This window comes from Nicotiana tomentosiformis, chromosome 12 (assembly GCF_000390325.3).
Source record: "Nicotiana tomentosiformis chromosome 12, ASM39032v3, whole genome shotgun sequence".
In the NCBI taxonomy this organism is placed as follows: domain Eukaryota; kingdom Viridiplantae; phylum Streptophyta; class Magnoliopsida; order Solanales; family Solanaceae; genus Nicotiana; species Nicotiana tomentosiformis.
In genome coordinates, this window is record NC_090823.1 from 35,723,741 (window position 1) to 35,745,039 (window position 21,299).

General features: G+C 34.8%; 1 protein-coding gene across 9 annotated transcripts; it reads left to right on the top strand.

The window, feature by feature from the left end:
- Positions 1–9,934: 9,934 nt before the first annotated feature.
- Positions 9,935–14,801, top strand: LOC104090649 (shewanella-like protein phosphatase 2). Of its 9 annotated transcripts, none has more exons than XR_011412570.1 (3): positions 9,935–11,296; positions 13,981–14,035; positions 14,409–14,801. XR_011412570.1 is itself a non-coding variant. In XM_070191520.1 (1 exon), exon 1 carries the CDS (start codon positions 10,043–10,045, stop codon positions 11,222–11,224), a length of 1,182 nt encoding a protein of 393 aa, XP_070047621.1. In that variant the 5' UTR covers positions 9,936–10,042; the 3' UTR covers positions 11,225–11,429. The 9 variants fall into 9 exon arrangements, 1 of the variants encoding a protein (XP_070047621.1); XR_011412569.1 differs by having other exon boundaries at positions 9,936–11,348; XR_004505535.2 differs by having other exon boundaries at positions 13,806–14,801.
- Positions 14,802–21,299: the final 6,498 nt, after the last annotated feature.

The following is a 21,299-nucleotide window of genomic DNA, read 5'->3' on the forward strand; positions in this document are numbered from 1 at the left end:
AGGTGCGTCAAGTATCCAATCGGCATGGAGGTCTCTTTCCAACACTCGGCAGCCCGCGGGGCTGGCCGTTCCACAATAGCAGCCTCCACTGCCCTCTTGATGCCCAACGCAGGCCCTAAGACGTTGCGCAGCCCATACGAGTTCCCAAACTCGCATGGATACCTTTGACACTCCCTTGAGTCATCTAGGCAGGCCCTTGGGGTTCTCCCCCAAGGCAGCTCGTTCTATGCGGCTCGGTGGCAGCACGCATGGGGGAGGCAGGTCGGAGCTTTCATCACCTATACCCCCCTTATATATGCTTAAAATTAAAAAGCCCAAGTTGCCCGAGTAGACTGCTCTACGTCAGACCATCAGAAGGCTCCTTTCTCACCAGTTCTTGGCCGAAATTACAACCCCAAATTCTGGGTTGTAACATCCTCCCACACTCATAATGTCATCGCCCCGATGACACATCATGGCTTAAGACATCCCGGAGTCTGCCCCCTCAGGTATGCCCATTCAAGCTCCCTTTGTCTTGTGAGTTGGACTTCCTCGAAGTCCTTTCTCAAAAGGAGTCGTGCCCCATGCACTGCTCCTCCCAAGTATCTTCCAAGCGTGCCTCTGCACTTCACCTCTATTCGGTGTTCACTTGGAAAGTGCCTCCGCACTTGCACCCTCTGGTGTCTAACTTTTTGATTGACCCACACTAGTCAAATGACACCATGACCCTCACGGTCTTCATGTCCGTCTGAAGCTTTCCTTCACATGTTAGCACATCAATGTGCTATTTTTATGTCGCTCCCGTAGCCATCCGCTTCCGTAGCCTCAAGATGCCCTCTTTGGCATAGCTCCCGCAGCCTTTCGCTCGCGTAGCCCTCTTTGCCCCTACCTTGAAGATGTGTTCGCTTCTAGACCCACGACTTCGCCCTTATGCCTCTTGCATAGGCGGGATCCTCCCACACTCTATGTGGAGGATACATCTTAGCACTGTCGTCTCACTTCGCATTCGGCCAGCTCTAGAGACGACCCTCGGTGAGTACTACATTCCCAAAGTCATAGTGTCGCTGCCTTTCCGGATAGAGTTCTTTGTTTTCCATCCGTCACTTCCTCAGCAAGTAGCCAATGCTCCCGGTAGTACTTCAATACTCGCCCTATAGACAGGTACTCTCCTGGTCCTGCTAGCACGGCTTCCCGGTTCGGTGTGCCATGCACTTGGACACTCTCGGTCCCCGATCATTCGACATACCCCTTTCCAGAATGATGACACTGTCTAAACTTGGGAACTCGTCCCATTCTGCTGCTTTGCTATACTTTCCAATTCTTTTCCTCACCTTGGCAATGCCCTCAGGCAACCCAAAGTCTTTTCCCAAAGGAAAGACACTCAGCTTGATGCGTTGCACGCATCCTTGGCAAGATCTCCGCTATGATCATGCCGAAATTTATAGTCCATGGCCTACACTTTCGTAATATGGTTGCACGACCTGGCAAGCATGGCATTCTCTTGGCCATCCGACTCATCGGCATATCACCTCATTTAGTAGCACCTTAGACTGACAAAAGACAATGGAATCACCCATTTCCTTCGTCGACCATTAGTATTTGGTTCTCGATCTTTGTTGGCATATGAACATCAATCTTTGCTTTGACGTGATCTCGGCACTGACATCCAAAATGCACTCGCCATATCCACCCTCTGCCTTGATGTTGTGCCATGGCATAGTATGGACTTAATCAGCTCTGATACCAATTGTCGCGGAACCGTTTTTTTTAAGGTTCGGCGAGGGCAGCAAAGTAAGCCTGACTGCTACTTAGCTTCAGCCCTTAGACAATAAATAGCACAATTGTGCTAAAGCGATATCAATCACACGAAACAAGCAAGAAAGCTTTGAAATAAAGAGACTCGAATTTGGGAGGCAAGTGCCAATTTTCTGTTGTGTTTATTCAATATCTGATGATCAACTTCCCTCTGTGGTGGCAAATGTTTGGGAAGTTCTTCTGGCATCACGTCCTTATTCTCATCAAGGACTTGCTCAATGCGGGGAGGCAATGCTACTGCCTCAGGGGAATGCTCAACGATTCCCGTCAAGGTTGCAAGAAATGTTGGTTCTCCTTTCTTGAAACCTTTCACAAGTTGCATCGCTGACAGATGCATTCCAGTTTGTGGTACCCGAACAAGGGGCACAATACATGAACCTCCAGGATCGCTTATATGAAGCTGGTTGATACGTGGTGCAATAAGTGCGTTGACCTCGTACCAAAAGTCAAATCCCAGAATGATGTCGAAGACATCCATGGGAGCAATGGTGAAGTCCGGCAATCCCTGCCAGCCTCCTAAAGCAATCTGTACGTTAGGAGCAAAGCCATGAACAATAGTGGGAAGGGCATTGACAGTCTTCATTATCGTGTCGTTGGAAATAAAGGCAAGTCCGAGCTCCCTAGCTCATTCCTCTGTCACGAAATTATGAGTCGCACATGTATCCACCATGATGCGTACGTCTTTGCCATTTAACTTGGCATCGACGAATAAAGATTCACGGGGTCTCACACGAGGCGGTTGGGCAGCAATAGCGGCAATGGTCATATGGTTTATCAAGGCCATATGATTGAACAAGCCTATGGCCTTATTCTTCCCTTGTCCTCCACCATCAGTTGGTGCTCTTCGTTCCTCGGGTTGTACAACAGTTTGTCCTTGCTGCTGGTGTGCTGCGACAATTGCTCCTAATTTGTTTAGAGTAGGACAATCTCGAGCAGCATGAGAATGGTTTCCGCAGAGATAGCAAACATCTCGTTGAGCAGCCTTCGGTGTGCCTCCTTTTCTCTTATCATCGTAATCCTTGCGATAATTAGAAGAGTGGTTGCGGTTACCTCGATTATCATTGTTCTGATTGGGAACGAATCTGCCTTTGCCTCGGTGGGTGTCCGTCTTTGGAACAGCAGCAGCTTGGCTCCGATTGTTATTTCTCTTAGACGCTCCAGTCCATAAATCTGCTAATGACTCGGCTACTACAATAGCCTCATCGACGTTGTCGATCTGTCGCCTTTGCAATTCTTGTTTGGCCCAATACTGCAAGCCATTCAAGAAATGGAACAAGAGATCCTCACTAGTCAAGTTGGGGATCTGAAGGGTGAGTTTTGTAAAATCCTTTACGTACTCACGGATGGAGGATGTTTGCCTAAGCTCCCTCAACTGTCGGCGAGCTTCGTGCACAACATTTTCAGGATAAAACTGCCGTTTTAGCTCCTCTTTGAACTGCTTCCAAGTATCGATGAAACACGTTCCTTTCTCCATATCTGCCTTCTTTCTACGCCACCAAAGTATGGCGGTTTCTGATAAATACATGGCTGCCGTTCGGATTTTGGCAGCATCATTGGTAATGCTTACATGTTCGAAATAAGCATCCAGCTGCCACAAGAAGTTTTCCACGTCTTGAGCGCTTCTTTCACCCCGAAATTCTTTGGGTTTGGGAGCCTCAATACGTGTTTCTCGGACAGTGATGGGACCTCACCCAGTGGTTCCTGTTGTCTCCTCTAGGCGCTGTTTTAAAGCTTCAACTTCTGCCTGTAAGGAAGACAAAGCCTCAGTGAACTTGAGTTCAAGGTCGTTTAGCCCGTCATCTTGCTCCTGAACGTTCCCTTTGACTTCTTGAAGTCCATCAAGGGCAACTGACTCAAGTGAACAAATATTGATTTCTGCAGCGGAAATACGACGATGTGCGACCTCTAGACCCTTTTCTATCATACAAACTCTCTCATCGAGAGATATAGCTTGAGAAGTTTCGGGTGCAGTATAGGGAAGCAACTCGCTTTCAGGTGGAGATGCGTCCCTGGCCCTACTTTTGTCGCGCTTTCGACCCATGCCTCTTTGTGGTTCTGGGTTCTCTTCAATGTGGGTTTCTTCGATGTTACGTTGTGAGTTCTTAGCCATGCAAGAACCTAGGCTCTAGTACCAATTGGCACGGGCCCATTTTCTTACATTGGGTAGCGGTACCTGCTCGCCCGTGCGGCGCCCTCAGTTTCCCTCGATGCGGGCCAGCCTTCCTATCCGTCCTAGGATTTTCCAAGCACGATCCTGTGCCTGTGGGTTGGGGGCTCGCCCCAACCTGTGCCGCCCGTAAGATGCCTAAGCCCTTGGCCATAGGCATGTCGTGGCGCTCCATATTAGGATCACAATCCATACGCGCCCTGGGGACTGGCTTAGGACATGCCTTGTCCTTAGCCCAAGACTGAGCATCGCTCCCGCGTGCACAACCCAATCCTCAAGCTTACACTCGTCTAGTGCATCCGCGACTAGCTCGTGCCTCGCCCGAGTAAGGCAACCTTTAGTCCTTGGCCATTGTCATGCGCCTCTTTCGTGCCATTCCCATACATAGCCCTTTTGCAGCATGCTTCCATTCCGAAGTAGTACAGTGTCGCCCACACCTGCACCTTTAGGCCAACGAACCCTTGCTTGCATGGCTGAACCAAAGCCATACTCACAAGTCGACACATGATGCCCCTATGACAGGTGCGTCAAGTATCCAATCGGCGTGGAGGTCTCTTTCCAACACTCGGCAGCCCGCGGGGCTGGCCGTTCCACAATAGCAGCCTCCACTGCCCTTTTGATGCCCAACGCAGGCCCTAAGGCGTTGCGCAACCCATACGAGTTCCCAAACTCGCATGGATACCTTTGACACTCCCTTGAGTCATCTAGGCAGGCCCTTGAGGTTCGCCCCCAAGGCAGCTCGTTCTATACGGCTCGGTGGCAGCACGCATGGGGGAGGCAGGTCGGAACTTTCATCACCTATACCCCCCTTATATATGCTTAAAATTAAAAAGCCTAAGTTGCCCGAGTAGACTGCTCTACGTCAGACCATGAGAAGGCTCCTTTCTCACCAGTTCTTGGCCGAAATTACAACCCCAAATTCTGGGTTGTAACAAGGTGACTTTATGGTAAGGATTTTGATATACAGCCTATCATGTGATTTCGGTTACTAATTCTAAAATTTATAAGCCTTTATTTCTTTTGTCTAGATTAATAAGTTGTTATTAGTAGATGATGGTTATAATGATTATAGTCAAATTGTAACTTATGCAGAGTTTTTATTTTCAGTTATTTTATAAATTATTAATTAGGTGAAAAGTTGATTAGTTGCATTTGAAGTCTTTTTGAAATATTAATAATTAGATTAGATAAATGAAGAAATGAGGGAAAAGTAAAAAAAAGGAGAAAAAAAATTAAGTTTCTTGGCAAAAGAGATATGTCACGTCGTCACTCATTTCCCCCCTTATATAGAGAGAGGGAGAGAGATTTATGAGTTGATTGATTAGCACCCAACAAAAAAGTAATAGGACCCGAGGGTTTCTATTTATGAGTAACTGAAGGACTTCGATATTACATTGTTCAACTAAAAATATGTATTACTGTTTTTATTTATTATTCTATCTTTTACTCCTTTGATCTAATTTAATTGGTTTTTTGGTTGTATTCGCACATATTAAGAAATTTAACTTTTAGCATTAATTAATAATAAAATTGATCATATTAACTTTAATTTGTTCATTAGAAATATAACAAATATTCCTAGGCCCTTTATTCCAAGGATAAGTTTGGAAAAAATAAATTAATTCTTTCTTGATATCTGAAAAAAATCAAATATTATGGATCACAAAAAAAACTCAAAAAAAAGTGGATAGGAGGGAGTATGATTTTTACACACTTGTCAAGAAAGATATTTAATAACCTCAATCATCAGAGTATTTGTATGAACTACATCCTATTTATCATCGAATCACTCAATTAATATTTCATTAATTTAAACAGTAAGGATATATTTGAAAAAAGATATAAATAATTTTACTTTTTAAAAATATCAAATATTTAAAACTACTTCAATTTCTTAAAATAACTAATTTTTATCTATATCTATATATACTATATTAAAAGTACGAAAGCCCTTAGTGAAATATCGTTCGCTTTTTTTACCCTTAAAATAGAATTCACACTGGATAGAATAGTCATTTTATTAATTTTTTAATATTTAGTATTTTGAAATCAACTACACTTTATTTATTATAGTAGAAAATCTCCCAATATTTAGGACATTTAAATCAACAAAATTTTCCTTTTATAATTCAAAATCCTAATATTTAGGACCAAATATAACAACTAATTTTAACGTTAAACTACATTTTAGGAATTCAAATTTTCAATGTTTTAATATCTAACCACTAAACATTATATTTGTATTCAAGACATTAAAGTCAAAAAATGAAGAACTGCTATTACTTTTTAATTTGAAAAAAACAATACTATATTGGTTCTTCCATTTATTTTTTTTGATCCAGTACTATTGATTATTCTAAAAGTAAAGTTAAACAGGGAATTAGAGTTAAAATAAGACAATATACAATTAGTATGAAGAATTAATTTCTACTCCCTCTGTCTCGAATTATATATCATAATATCTAAAAATAGATGTTTCAATTATTTATTATTTTAGAAGTTTAAGATAAAATTAATTATTTTTTCTATTTTATCCTTAGTAGTAATTATTCTTGAGCATGAAGATGACACATAAATAAAGTAAATGTTCAATGAAGAGAGATTATATTAAAGACATAATAAGGGTAAATAGTCAAAAATTTATTCTAATTAATTTTTTCTTTAAAGACGTGTAAAAAAGAAATACGATAAATAATTTTAAAGGGAGGAAATATTGATTAGTAATCGAGACTCAAGAATTAGTAATAAAGACTCAAGAGCCTTTATAGGTAGAAATATGATGAATTATTAATGTTATGAAATATTTAGTTTAACAACAAAAACGTAAACCCAACCAAACTAATAATTGGTCAATGTCAGAAATCTCATCAATGGGTAAATGTTACAATTACAGATTATTAGTACAAAAGTTGCAGTAATCAATAAAGTCACAAAGTTTACTAGCAAAATTAATTAAGTTTTGGTTTGTGGAACAGTATTTTCTAAAAGTTGAAGGCAACAAATTTTATTGGTATTTGTCCAAAAAAAAATAGAAAAGAAAAATTTTTAACTCACAAAATTAAAACTCTGTATTAAAATTATTCAAAGTCGCAAGTTGTCATGACCCAATTTCCCCTCCGTGTGATGTCGTGACGGCACCTAGTTTCTACAACTAGGTAAGCCTAATATTTTTGTGGAATAATAAAATAAAAATAAAAATTTAACCAACTATTCAAAAATACACAACAAATCCCAAAACCCGGAACATCGTGAATCACAAACTACAGAAGGAAAAATCTAGTGTCTCTATACATGAGAATCTAACAAGGAAAATACAGAAGATAATGGACATGAGAAAGAGTAGAAGGGGACTCCGAGGTCTGCGGACGCGACAAATATACCTTGAAGTCTCCAAAGTTGTCTCGGCTCACTGATAGTGCGGCTGATAAGATGTACATTGATCTGCACATGAAAAACATGCGCAGAGAGTAGCATGAGTACATCACAATCGGTACCAGTAAGTGCCAAGCCTAACCTTGGTCGAGTAGTGACGAGGTCAGGTCAGGGTCCTACTGGTAAATATATAATAAAAATAATATAAAGTGTAATACCGCACTAAAATAAAGGCTGAAATTTAACAACAATAAAATTATAGAAGGTAACAGCCTAGTACACAGAAACACAAGAGGGGATCTCCCGAGATACCGTATTGTAGTCCCAAATGTAAATGTGCAAGGGGATCTCCCGGAATACCGTTCTGTAGTCCCAAAGTAAATATGCAAGACAGGGGATCTCTCGGAATACCGTTCCATAGTCCCAAAGTAAATATGCAGTATAGGGGAATCCCCCGAAATACCGTTCCGTTGTCCCAAAGTAAATATGCAGTACAGGGAGATCTCCTGGGATACCGTTCCGTTGTCCCAAAGTAAATATGCAGTACATGGGGATCTCCCGGAATACCGTTCCGTAGTCCCAAAGTAAATATGCAGCGCGAACGATAGAAATACAACTACATCACGAAATTCTTACGATTTAGACTAAGTACCAGTCAGGGATGAAGCAGAAAATTCACTAAGCATGCTGCACAGAATTCACATAAACAATTAAGACACGTAGACATGTTGTATTAGACTAAACATGATAGCTACACATATTGAAATAAGTCAATTAAGAATGAAAATAGATTAGTACTCATTAAAATGGTATAACTCAAAATAACAGGAAAACATGTTGCTGCTCAGTAAGAAAATCGGGTTTTACCACAACTAGCCCGTGTACGTACTCGTCACCTCACATACACGGCGCTCACATATCACAATTGTCACGACCCAAAATCCCACCACAGGCGTCGTGATGACACCTATTCTCTAAGACTAGGTAAGCCGATTTTAATTATATTTTGAAACCATTTAAAAAATAATAATAATAATCAAAACTGACAGCGGAACAAATATGAATATGTAACTTCCCAAGACTGGTAGTACTGACTCACGAACTCTAACTGGATACACAGAATGATCACGAAGACCGAATATACAATACTGTTTGATTACAAGTTAACAGTACAATAAAATGAAAAGACTCCAAGGGACTGCGACGACCAAACAGCTCAATCTTGAATCCTTACGATCTCGCTATAACTCCGCTCAAGTCCGTTATCTTCAATACCTGGCTCTACACAAAAATATACAAAAGTGTAGTATGAGTACGCCACGGTCGGTATCCAGTAAGTATCAAGACTCTCAATGGAGTAGAGACGAGGTACAGTCAAGACACTCACTAGTCTAATAATCTGTACAATATAATATACAAAATAATAGGAAACAAATAATAACAAAGCTTGATAATAATACAAATAATAATAAATGGTTATTATTATTATATTTTATTCGAAAACACCGATCAGTATTGAACAAATCACTAACAAAATATTTAAATGGTTGACAAGAGTCAAGTACATTAATGATTTTACAAACACAAAAATTCAAAAAGTGAAATATCAAAATATTTTTTTTACTCTTTGATAATATAATTAAGATAACAGTAAAATTATAATTAATTATTTAAAATTGGATGAGCTAATATGAAGAATTTGAATCAACAAAAAATAATTATTTCCTTTAATGTTGCGAATATATAATTAAGCATTTGAATTAACTAATTAACAAGAATCAATTTAATTATTTTTCATATTTATCATATAAATAAAATTATTTTCAAATTGACAAATAGATTGTGATACATAAATTTGTTTTTATAAGAATAGCATTATATTGGTTATAATAGTATTAAGAGTCAAATTCGTAAAAAAAACAAACTTGAAGCAATCAGGAGGAATCAATAGAATACAAAATATATTCTAAAGGAATTTTCATTTATTATTATCATTATCATTATTATTATATTATTATTGTTAATATTATTATTTTATAAATGACAACTCCCCTTATGTTCTAAATTAAATTATTTGAGGTAAAAAAATATAAGTCATTTAGACGTTACGTTTTTCCTTATCAATTTTTTCTATGAGTATAACACCAACCTCTTCATTCCAAAATGGTAGAGAAATTTATTTTTTTAAAATTTATTTTATTTGACAAATCTTTATTGGTAATAGTATTTACATTAATTTTGTTTATTTTTGTATTAGATCATAGAAATAACAATATTTTTTTTATAAGATATTTTCATAGAAATCCTCAGAAACTACAATAAGACATCTAAAAACTTTTATGAAAAGAATTCTTTCTTCATTGAGCCAGCTAATAAAAATATTTAGTAGTTATCATTTTCAAGAACTTATACATTTTTTGTCAATTTTTATTAAAAGTCAAACACATTGTTTCTTAATCTTTTTAGTAATATTTTAAAAATATATATTTTATTGATATCGAATACACGCATATCCTAATATTAATATTTAAAAAAGAAAAGAAAACCTTACATGAACTTGCTATTTAGGTCAACCAAAGGTCAAGTCACCTCACCAATCCCAGATTCCCAGTATTTCTTAACAAAAGCGTTATACTTGTACTTCCACAATTACAATTTCTCAACATCTAATTACGTACCAAAAAAGAAAAAGAAACTTTAATCAATTCAATGGAGTTACAATCCAATCTAACATGCCAAAATCTCCCAACCATCTTCTCCTCTTTCATTGACACATTCGTCGATTTCTCTGTGAGTGGAGGCCTCTTTTTACCCCCACAGCCAACAATCACTTCATCACCAAACCAAACTATATTCCCTTCTCCTAATCGTTTAATTGCAATAGGTGACTTACATGGTGATTTCCAAAAAACCAAACAAGCCTTCAAACTTGCTGGCTTAATTGATGACCATGACAAATGGTGTGGTGGGTCCACTACAGTTGTTCAAATAGGTGATGTACTTGACCGTGGTTGCCAAGAATTAAAGATTCTTTATTTTCTTGAAAAACTGAAAAGAGAAGCTGCTAAGGTAAATGGTAATTTAATTACTATGAATGGTAATCATGAGATTATGAATGTTGATGGTGATTTTAGATATGTTACTAAAGAGGGTCTTCAAGAATTTCAAGATTGGGCTTTTTGGTATTGTATAGGCAATGATATGAAAGAATTATGTGATGGTTTTGATAAAGAGTGTGTTAAAGATCCATTTTTGGGGATACCCTTTGAGTTTCATGGCGTAAATCAGGAGTATTTTGATGGTATTAGAACAAGGATTGCAGCATTAAGGCCAAACGGGCCGATTTCGGAGAGGTTTTTGGGAAAGAATCAAACAGTTGTTGTTGTTGGTGATTCTGTGTTTGTTCATGGTGGACTTTTGACTAAACATGTGGATTATGGATTGGAGAATGTGAATGAGGAAGTGAGGGATTGGATTTGTGGGGTGAGGAGAAGAGTTTCGAGGGATTTGGTGAGGGGGAGAAATTCCATTGTTTGGTTGAGGAAGTTTTCGAATGAGTTGGCGAAGGATTGTGATTGTTCTACTCTTGAACACGTGCTTGCTACAATTCCGGGAGCGAAAAGGATGATAATGGGACATACAATTCAAGAAAGTGGGATTAATGGGGTTTGTGATAACCAAGCTATAAGGATTGATGTAGGAATGTCAAAGGGATGTACTAATGGATTGCCTGAGGTTTTAGAGATTGATAGGGATAAAGGGTTGAGGATTTTGACATCAAATCCGTTGTATCGAGATGTAAAGGAGAGTTCTTTGGATGCTAAACCTAGGGATGGTCTTGGTTTGCTGCTCCCTGAATTAGGACCAAAGCAAGTTGAGGTGAAGGCATAATTAGATGATTGAACTCTTGAGGATCTAATATTTTCTTTGGGAACTCATGGGGACTGTATTTCTTCTTTGCTGGTATGATTCTTCTGTCACTTAGTGTACGATCATTGTGGAGTGATAAGAAAAGGTATTGTTTTAATTTGGTTTAATGGTTCAGTCACTGTGAAATAGATATTAGCTCAATCGAAAAGTTTCTCTGCTACTTGAATACTACTGATTACTCAATTTACTCTTTTTGTTCTTTGTTCTGTGTTTTAGTATTATCTTCCTTTCATTTCCACTAGATATTGGCATTTGCCACATATACCCCCCATGTGCTCCTACAAAGTCCTTCTAACCACTCATAAGGCTTACGATGCATTGTTGTTATTACAATCCTTGAGGCCGAAATTGCCAAACGAATATTTTCATTCTGTAGCCGAAGGGCCGAGTCCAAAGCAGAGAACTGAGTCCATTAGTAGTCTTTTTTTTTTTAAACTAAAAAGTGGACTGATTGGTGGCAGAAGTTTAGATATCCATACAAACTACATTACTACATATTCATAAAGGCAAGATGTCTGGTGATTCTGCTTAGCTGGTTATTTTCTTTTTGTATATTTTCTTCAGCCAAAGAGCGAAGATATGTTAACAAAGGCAGCTTAGAGGTGGAACCTCTTATTGAAGAGTTCTAAAGGAAACCTTTTCGCTATGATTTTGAGGACAATTTTCCGTACTCAATGGAAAAGTACTGCAGATAAGAAGTCTTAAAGTAGCTTAAGATCTTGTTTTTTTCCCCCAATGTTTTTCTATTTCTCTCAAGCCATATGGATCAAGCAGTTAGAAATGGATCAAGATATGATGCATAGAGGTTCCCTTTTTGACAGGCTTTAAATAAGTACATCTATACCTTCTCACCTGAGGTTTGGGAATTAGGGAAACTGAAAAAGTGTAAGAATGGATTCCTAGTAGTATTCCAAACCACGCTCCATCTTGACTTTTATTAAGTGTTGCTTTCTTGCCACAGGACATGGAAGCTTTCTCCATGAGGAGCTTCTTAACACCAATGATCTTGCCAAAACCTGCCACTTCACCTTGCCAAACTTGTCCTAAGTAATGTTGGTGAATGTGTAAATATGCCACGGAGTCAAAGTATCAAATGTACAACTTGTTGCTTGATTTAGCCATAAGAGTAGTTGATTGATTTTTGATTTAAGTATGATAGTAAAACTAATGTTATGTTAGATTGAATAAAGTTTTGATATAGGCTAAGGGTATTATCAATGACAAATCTTTTATCCAATTTGAACCAAATACGTGTTTAGAACTATAGATTGCACGGTACATATATTTAAATATGGTACAAAGAACCAAACATCAGATAGTAAAAAGGATAATCCATTGATTAATCAATGCATTGTAATTCCTGCATTATGATCCAAGTATGACTTCCACCTGGAGATCCCGTGTTCAAAAACCCAGCTACAACATTTGGTGTGAGCTGATCTGCTTTAGCATTAGTACAAACAACTATTTTGGCAACCTGTGCTTGTGAGCTGGATAAGCTGCCCGGTAAATTATTCAAGATGCCTAGATGCTGACACGGACGCTATCAATATCCAAAAAAGAGTTACAAGTATAAAGTATAACTTGTCTGCAAATCAATCGACTCCTAAGAACAAAAAATATTGCTGGCCTTTTGCTGTGCATGATACAGATGACTAAGCTATGGTTTCCAGTCTATCAGGGGCATGATTTATGCTGATGATTGTGTGCCTAGTCATTAGATGCCATTCGTAGCTAGGCATATGTGAGCATAGTGGGAACCTCGATGTACAACTAAATGTTGGTAAACAATACTGATGCTGTAAGAGTGTCGTTATATAACTAGTCCTGCTGACAATTATTCCTTTCATGACCCTTATCAGTTATCAACATTTAATAAACTGCTTTCTTGTCATTTAAATTCCAGTCAGATTTGGATATTGAACTGAAAAGTGGAATGTTACATTTATCATGTTTCTTCATATTGTCATAAAGCTCTTCATCCAAGGTGGAGATTGTTTTGTGGCAGCTAAATGCTATTTTATGTGGTATTTACAGATTTAGAGATGATAGAGAAAAACCTTTGTGAAAATATTTGTTGGAAGAAATCTCTTGGATATGTTTGTATGAAATAGTTGATAATGGTGATGTATTAAGCTAGAATGTTAAAGCTGATTACGAGTCTGCAGTCTATTGGAAACAGTGTTAGTTCTTGCATAGTAGTTGCTCGGAGAAGCATAGATACCTTTGGTGTTTTAAGTAGTTCTATGGTCTTGAAAAAACTCTCTGTGTTATGTTCACACTTCCCAGAAACCATTGCTTTTGTTGGTAATTTATTAGTATTTTCTTTTTTCAAATATTTGCTACTTTATTTTTTTTATGTCAAAGTTTAGCTGACTTTTCTTGTAGCAGATTTAGGATTTATCCTCTACTGTCAAACTGAAAAAAGAATTATTTGGAGACCTTGGTTGGGTTGCATTTGTCGTCGAACACTTTTGCTTGTAGTTATTCATCTGGAAAGCGAGCTTCTATTAGAAAGTGACAGGAATGGATGTTTTTGTAGGATGCTAGATCAAGATTCTTTTAGAGATTCTGTCTTCGATGAGTCACGATGTTGTAATATTCCTCTCGTTAAGCGAGCTTCTATTGGTTCGTTGTTAAATATCTTGAAGATCTGAAGTAATACTAAACTTCTTAGATGTTCTGATGCACTTATTTGGAAGCTCTGGTGACTTCAGGGGACCAGTAGATCAAATCACTACAGAGCTGTGTCATCCTTCAATCTATAGCATGGTAAAGATGCAATAAGCTGCACCGTCTTTTCTTGGCTGCATGCAGCTGTTGAATTGCTTACAACTTTGTTGTATGTTGTACAACCTCTATCTCAAGCCTTTCAATATATGTGCCAACTTTAGCCAGAGGAATGTGAGTATTATGTATACAGATTGGCAGCGAACCGGGGTTACTTGTAGCATAATAGTGGGCGGGAATTAACTTTTAGAAGAAACTGTGAATGCGCGTCTATATTTACCTGGGAGAAACAGATATAAGGAGGTGGAGGCAACAAAAGGATGGCAAGATTGTGTTGCAAAATGTTACCCCTTAAGTAGCTAGATTGTGTTGGATTACAGCAGATGAAGCTTGTCTAACATGGTCAAAATTGCAGGGAATGGAGTATGGTACCGTGCAGCAAGTGATTCACGTGTAAAGGAAGTGAAGAAGAGGTCAAATTATATGCTTGTACGCTGCCTGTCAGCAAGGAAGCTATATAGAGTATGTTTCTCAGCTTTATATAACTTTCACCTTGATATAATGTCAAGAAGAGTGAAAAAGCTTGTAGAGGAATTGAAGGTTTTTGAGGGGACAATAAGTTTTATATACAAAGTCATTGCTATATTTGGCCTCTTGGCTTAAAATGACATGCATATGAAGTTAACTCATTGCTATAGTTCCTGAGCTGTATGAAAGTGTCTGTGCTTCTTTGTTGACAACAGCTGCAGATGTTGTTTCTGTCAATGTTAACACTCTGCAGATGGTTTGAAATTACATTTGTCTTTAATATTAAAAGACAAAATCATACGCAAGTATAATGAGGATTTCAAGGCATCAAAGTCCTACAGTAAAGTTAAGCATCTTATCTTCATCTACATCTATACCATCTTTGGAGAGGGAAGGGACGTAGGTCTTAGGTGACACATATTTGACACGTGCAGTAGTAGATGTAGCTTATTAGATACGGGTTCAATAGAACTCAATATTTTCGACGGGAACATGAGTATATATATGTCATAAACATTAAATTTTTTAACAAATATTATATTTTAAAATTATAATTTCAAAAGTATAAGTGTAATAACTTTAAAAGTTGAGACTCAATTATTATTTATTGTTCGTCCAAGGGGGACAGTCTTCCATGATTTCCTACTTTTGTTTTCTTATAGGGGAGGAACATTACTATAACTAACATTTGAACTATAATAAAATTGAGTAGGAACTCATTGGTATCTTGTAACTTGTAGGTGTAAAGTTCGATTAACACAAGACTCGCTTCTCTTTTTCTCTAGTCAGGCCTTCTCAAACCCCAAAATATGCGAACAATAATAAGTTGTAGTAGCAATCATTTATCCCACAATTAGTGAAACTCGCTCTAGTAGCAAGGTACATTTACGCCAACTCATAGATATTTAAGTCACGTGAAGAGTAAGTGGGGACACATAAAAGGAAGAGTAAGGGAAAACGAGGGAATAGATAAATTAATTGAGTGACCAAAAAGAGTTTAGATTTTTTCGTTTCTATATAATATTTTAAATTTATTTAGCAAAGTTATCTTAAATTTGTATATTACTTGTTATAACTATCATTTTCTTACAATTCATATATAATCCATTATTAATATCTTAAATTAGGGGATTCAATTACACTATTTTCCTTTTTTTTTCTCCTCTCCTCTTTTCATATTCTCTCCCGTTTCTCTCCTCCCAAAACTCCCTTAATTGAGTGTCAAACTCGGTACTAGACTAAATTTTAAATCACCATTCCTCCTACAATAAGATAATAACCATTATGTCCAATATTCCTACTGCTTGAATATCACATGTGATAAAATTTTGTAATCTTTTCAGTGCTGCCTATTGGAATTTAAGTAAAATGTTCAAACGCCTCCACCTCTGTCGATGTAGCGCAGCAACAAAAATGGAAAATCAACGATGACACTTTTAATGTGAAACTCGAAATTTCTTCACCTAAATTATTCAGTTCCCATCAATATTCAAGTTTTTCAGTTCAAACAAACATGAATCAGTGCACATGAGTGGATTTAGAATTTATTCCCTACGTTTCTTTCTTTAACAAATCGAGTGAGAAAAGAATATTGTATGGTACAATAACATACGAATTAAAAATAAATTTCGTACAAATTTGATACATCTACAACAACATACAAACTAAAAACAAATTTTATACAACTAATATAATATATATATATATATACAACTTATTTATAACTTATCTATAACTTTCATACATTATTTTTACTCAATTAAATGCAACTACAATATTATAATACTTAAGTATAATTTTCATATAAATTTTATACAATATGCCTTTTGTATGTATTTTGTATATATTTTGCATGTTGTGTGTTCTTCTTCCTCTCTGAAATTCCAATCAAAACTTTCTCTCTTAATACAATTTTGACACATATTAACAAGTTCATTTAAAACGATAATATTTATAATTTAAATACAAATTTTATACAATCATTCCTACAGTATACAACTAATATTTAACTTTCATACAACATTCAAATAAACAAATATAATTACAATAGAATACAACTTAAATACAATTTACATACAACTATAATACAATTTTGTATCTGTATTGTATGTCATGTGTTCTCTTCTTCTTTTTTCCGACTTTCAATATGAAATTCAGCCAAATTCAACTCTAATCTTCACAAAACATCCTCAAAATTAGGATATAAGCTCCAAAGAATATTCCCAAACGATATCGTTTGCAACAAGAACCAATCCAAACAAATAATATTTTTTTTAAAATCCGAATCCGAATTCAAATCTTCAAAAACTTTTTAATGACATCAATTGTGGAAAGTCAAACAGTTTTAATATTTATGAACACAATTGTGTAACATGTAAGGAAGTTGTTAAGTTAAAACTCTATAGTCAAGAAGAGTGAAAAAGCTGCTATGGAGGACATGTCCCGGCATGCATCTTTTGGGTAATTGACTGTAGAGGAATAGAAGGTTTTTAAGGGGACAAGAAGTTTTATGTACAAATTCATTGCTTGGTTTTATATATATATATATATATATATATATGTGTGTGTGTGTATGTTTGTGTCCTTTGGTCTCTTGGTTTAAGATATAAAGTTAACTCATTGCTATAGTTGCTAAGTATTTTTTTTGTTGTTGTTTGTGCTTCTTTCTTGACAAGAGCTGCATGCTGTAGAAGCCGTTTCTGTGAAAACTCTGCAATGCAAAGCTGATGATCTGAGGTTGAATTTGTCTTTTAGCAAAATCTTGGATGCAGTTGAATAGTTTATTGGCATTATATTAAAAGACAAATTAAATCATACACAAGTTTAATGAGGGTTTCAAAGGCATATATCAAGCCCGTTTTCTCCTTTCCTCAACCATTTCAGCATCTTCTCTTCATCTTCATCTATACAATCTTTTAGTACAACTGAGGAGAGGGAAGGTATATATGTAGGTCATATATAGGTGACACATATTTGGCTACACAATGAACATCTAGATTGAATCAGCACGACAATCTTTCATGTGTAGTGGTAGATATATATAGCTTATTATAACATGTTCATATATGTATAAACACTAAAAGTTTTAACAGATATTGTATTTTGAAAAGTATAATATAGAACTTTAAAAGTTGAAGTTAAAATTAGGACACTCTTACTAAATCAGATTTATCGTTTGGATACACTCCCTGTGAAATGAGATAGAGACTCAATTATCGTGATGGAAGGACCAAGTTCTAAATGTCAAGTCCAACATGGACCGTCCTCCGTAAAACGTATCATAATTTATTTCTCTCTTGAGATTCTCTTTCACCTAAAACGTATCATAATATATCTCTCTCGTGAGATTCTCTCTCACCTAAAATGTATTTATCGGTATTACTTTTCCCTCAATTTCTCCATTAAAAAGATTAATTATATCCTAATGTCCCTAGCTTCTTTCCTCCCTTTTACGTATATAAGTAGTCCCTGAACATATAGAACACAATATCTCAACCCCTGTCCTTTACCCCCTACAAAATTCTTATACCCTTGTTCATACTCAAATATAGTATATTTCTTATCACCTAACTTAGACTTCTCCGTACAATTAGTATATATTATGCAGTACTAATATACAGTAAGATACAATATATTATATATTTATATATGTATATATAGTATAATATAAATTAAAGGTAGACAGTAATAAAATTATTCTATGTTGGATTTTAAAGTGTTATTAATGTTTGTATATTTTATAATTACATATAATATATGATATATATGTATTACATATTTTATATTATATATTATATAATGTATAATTATTAAACCTAATAACTCATTATATTTAATTTTTTGAAGATTGATTTTCTCTGATTAAAATGATATCGATGGTGATGAATTGACTGAAGGAAAATATTCCTGGTAAGTATACCAAAGTGGAGAATGAAATTGAAATAACGAAAGAATCTCAAGATGGAGAATCTATTTAATGGAGGATGCAACTTATTTTCATGGAGGATGGCATCATGGTTATAAGATATAGTACTAGTATTAGAACCCGTGCGATGTGCGGATAATATTAAAGAATATATTATGATCTTAGAGCACATTCGATCGTATTGTTTAACCAAATTTTAATTGCTATGTTAATTTTTAATGCACTGTGCGAAATAATCTCTATGAAACAAAGGATATAAGTCATAGTCATCGAATAACTTTTTTGTTTATTATTTTTTCTTTATTAAATTATCAAGTGAAATACTTTTACTGTGATGTTTCATTAGTTTTCACATTTATTATTTATTTATAATTAAATAATTATAAATTATCAAGTGAAATACTTTGACAAGAGTGTGTTGCTATAGTGGTGAGCACCCTCCACTTCCAACAAAGAGGTTGTGAGTTCGAGTCATCCCAAGAGCAAGGTGAAGAGTTCTTGGAGGGAGAGAGTCGAGGGAAACAGCTTCTCTACCCTAGGGTAGAGGTAAGGTTTGCGTACAAACTACCCTTCCCAAATCCCACTAGTGAGATTATACTGAGTTGTTGTTGTATAATTAAAATAATGTAATAATCATAAAGTTAAAAACGTTTCATTACCATGTTAAATAATCTACTGATATTTTTAGTAATGTATATATTTTGTATTATAAAAGCAATAAATTTTCTTTATTTTCTAAATTCAATATTATTTTTGAGTGTTATATAACTTATAAATATCCTAGCATTATCTTTGTCTCCTCTCTTCTCGACTTCTCGTACATTATTTACAGTGATTTTTTTTCTTCAAAATTTATTATTTTATTTATAATTAAATCGTAAAGTGAGAAGCTTTCTATTACCATATTAAAACATTTACCGATAGATTTAATATTGTATCTATTTTTGGATTATCTTCAATAAATTCCTTTATTTTATTTTATATATAAAATTATGACTTCTATTTAATACTTAAATTTTTATATGATCAATTGTTTCATTTTAATCTCTGTAGCATGGAATTCTTTTTTTATTTTAATAAATATGTTTCTTGACTCTTATTTTGCTAAGATTTCAGTTATGTGATATATTATACCAATTTTCTTGTCTTGATTCAAATTATAATGCTTACATATATAAATTATTTTCTAAAAGTTTTGTTCATTTTTTTTTGTTTCCTTGCTTATTGTTATTGTATTATTCATTACTTAGTATTGTTATGTTGCCATATGACTTTTTATTAGCTTACCACTTTCTTATAGTATGTTTGGCCAAACTTCTAAAATCTGCTTATTTTGAGAAATATTTTTTTAAAAGTGCTTTTCAAAAAAGTACTTATGGTGAAAATAATTTGTGTTTGGCTAATTAATTTGAAAAATATTTTTGAGGAATAATTAGTGTTTGACCAAACTTTTAAAAAGTGTTTCTAGGTGTATTTTTCTCAAAAGTGCTTTTCAAAAAAGTGCTTTTCGGAAGAAATTATTTTTTTCTGCTCCTTAAAAACCGCTTCTGCTTCTACTCAGAAACACTTTTTTCCCTTCAAAAAGCTTGGACAAATACCTTAACTTTGAGAAAAAAATACTTTTGGCCAAGAAACAAACTTGGCCAAACGGGCTACTAGTGTCCTTACCTATTGCTCCCTTTTTAGTATAATACGATGAATATATTTTGTATTATTCCTGAAAATTTAATTTAACTTTGGCATTTTGTTCCATAGCTCCAATTTTAAGTATTATTATTCATCACTTCTTATTGCTATATTGCCATGTGACTTTTTATTAGCTTATCATTTTACTTAATGTTCTTACTCATTGCGCCACTTTTAGTATAATACGATATAGTTTTGTATTACTCCTGAAATTTAATTTAACTTTGTCCTTTTGTTATTTAGATCTAATTTGTTTTTGTTTAAATATATCAATAATATTCTTTTCCTATTTAATTATTTTATTAAACAGATTTAAAGTGTAAGACCCCTTCACATTATTTCTATTCTCCTCTATATACATTATTTTCAATCATATAATATTTTAATTATTTGTTCACATTTCGTGTTTTATCTACAATATAAACATATCGTATTATTGTTCTAATTCTTTTGAGAACAGGCCAAAGTTTAAACGAAGAAGTTCTTTTATTATTTTTCATAAATCTACTAATACTTTTAGTAATTATTATTTAGTATTACATGCAATAAGCAATTAATGATATTTTCCTTTTGTTTTTCGTATAGGGCTTTGACTTTAATTTTTTTAAACTTAACTACATGACAATTTTAATTACATCTTTATATTGTTAATTTGTTGCTTGACATTATTTCATTGTAAATGTTTTACATTTTAGGTTTATAAATTATGTTTTCAATTGCATGATATTATCCATATAATATATTTTTTCTCGTCATAATTCAAAAAAGCTTTCTCATAGCAAATTTAAGTGTCTAATCCTTCTATATATCTACAATTATATTATTTGTTTACAAAACAAAAATTCTCTATTTTTTGTTCTTTGTCTATTGTTATCGTGTTACATGTTACTTAATTTGGTTACATTATTACGTAACTTTTTATTAGCTTGTCACCTACTTTATATCCTTATCTGCTACTTCTATTATAATATACTATAATGAATATGGTTTTTCTTTCTCTTAAAATAAATTTTTTATTTATTTTTAATCTTTCACTCTATAATATTTGAATTTATCAATAATCTTTTTGAGTATTAATTATTTATTTGCTTTATTTTATCATTTAAATTTTTTCATAAGTATAAATTCTCTCACACTATCTTTATCCTCCTCTTTCTAAATTATTTC

Coding starts and splice junctions, on each gene's coding strand:
- LOC104090649 (XM_070191520.1), top strand. CDS start 10,043: ATGGAGTTACAATCCAATCTAACATGCCAAAATCTCCCAACCATCTTC.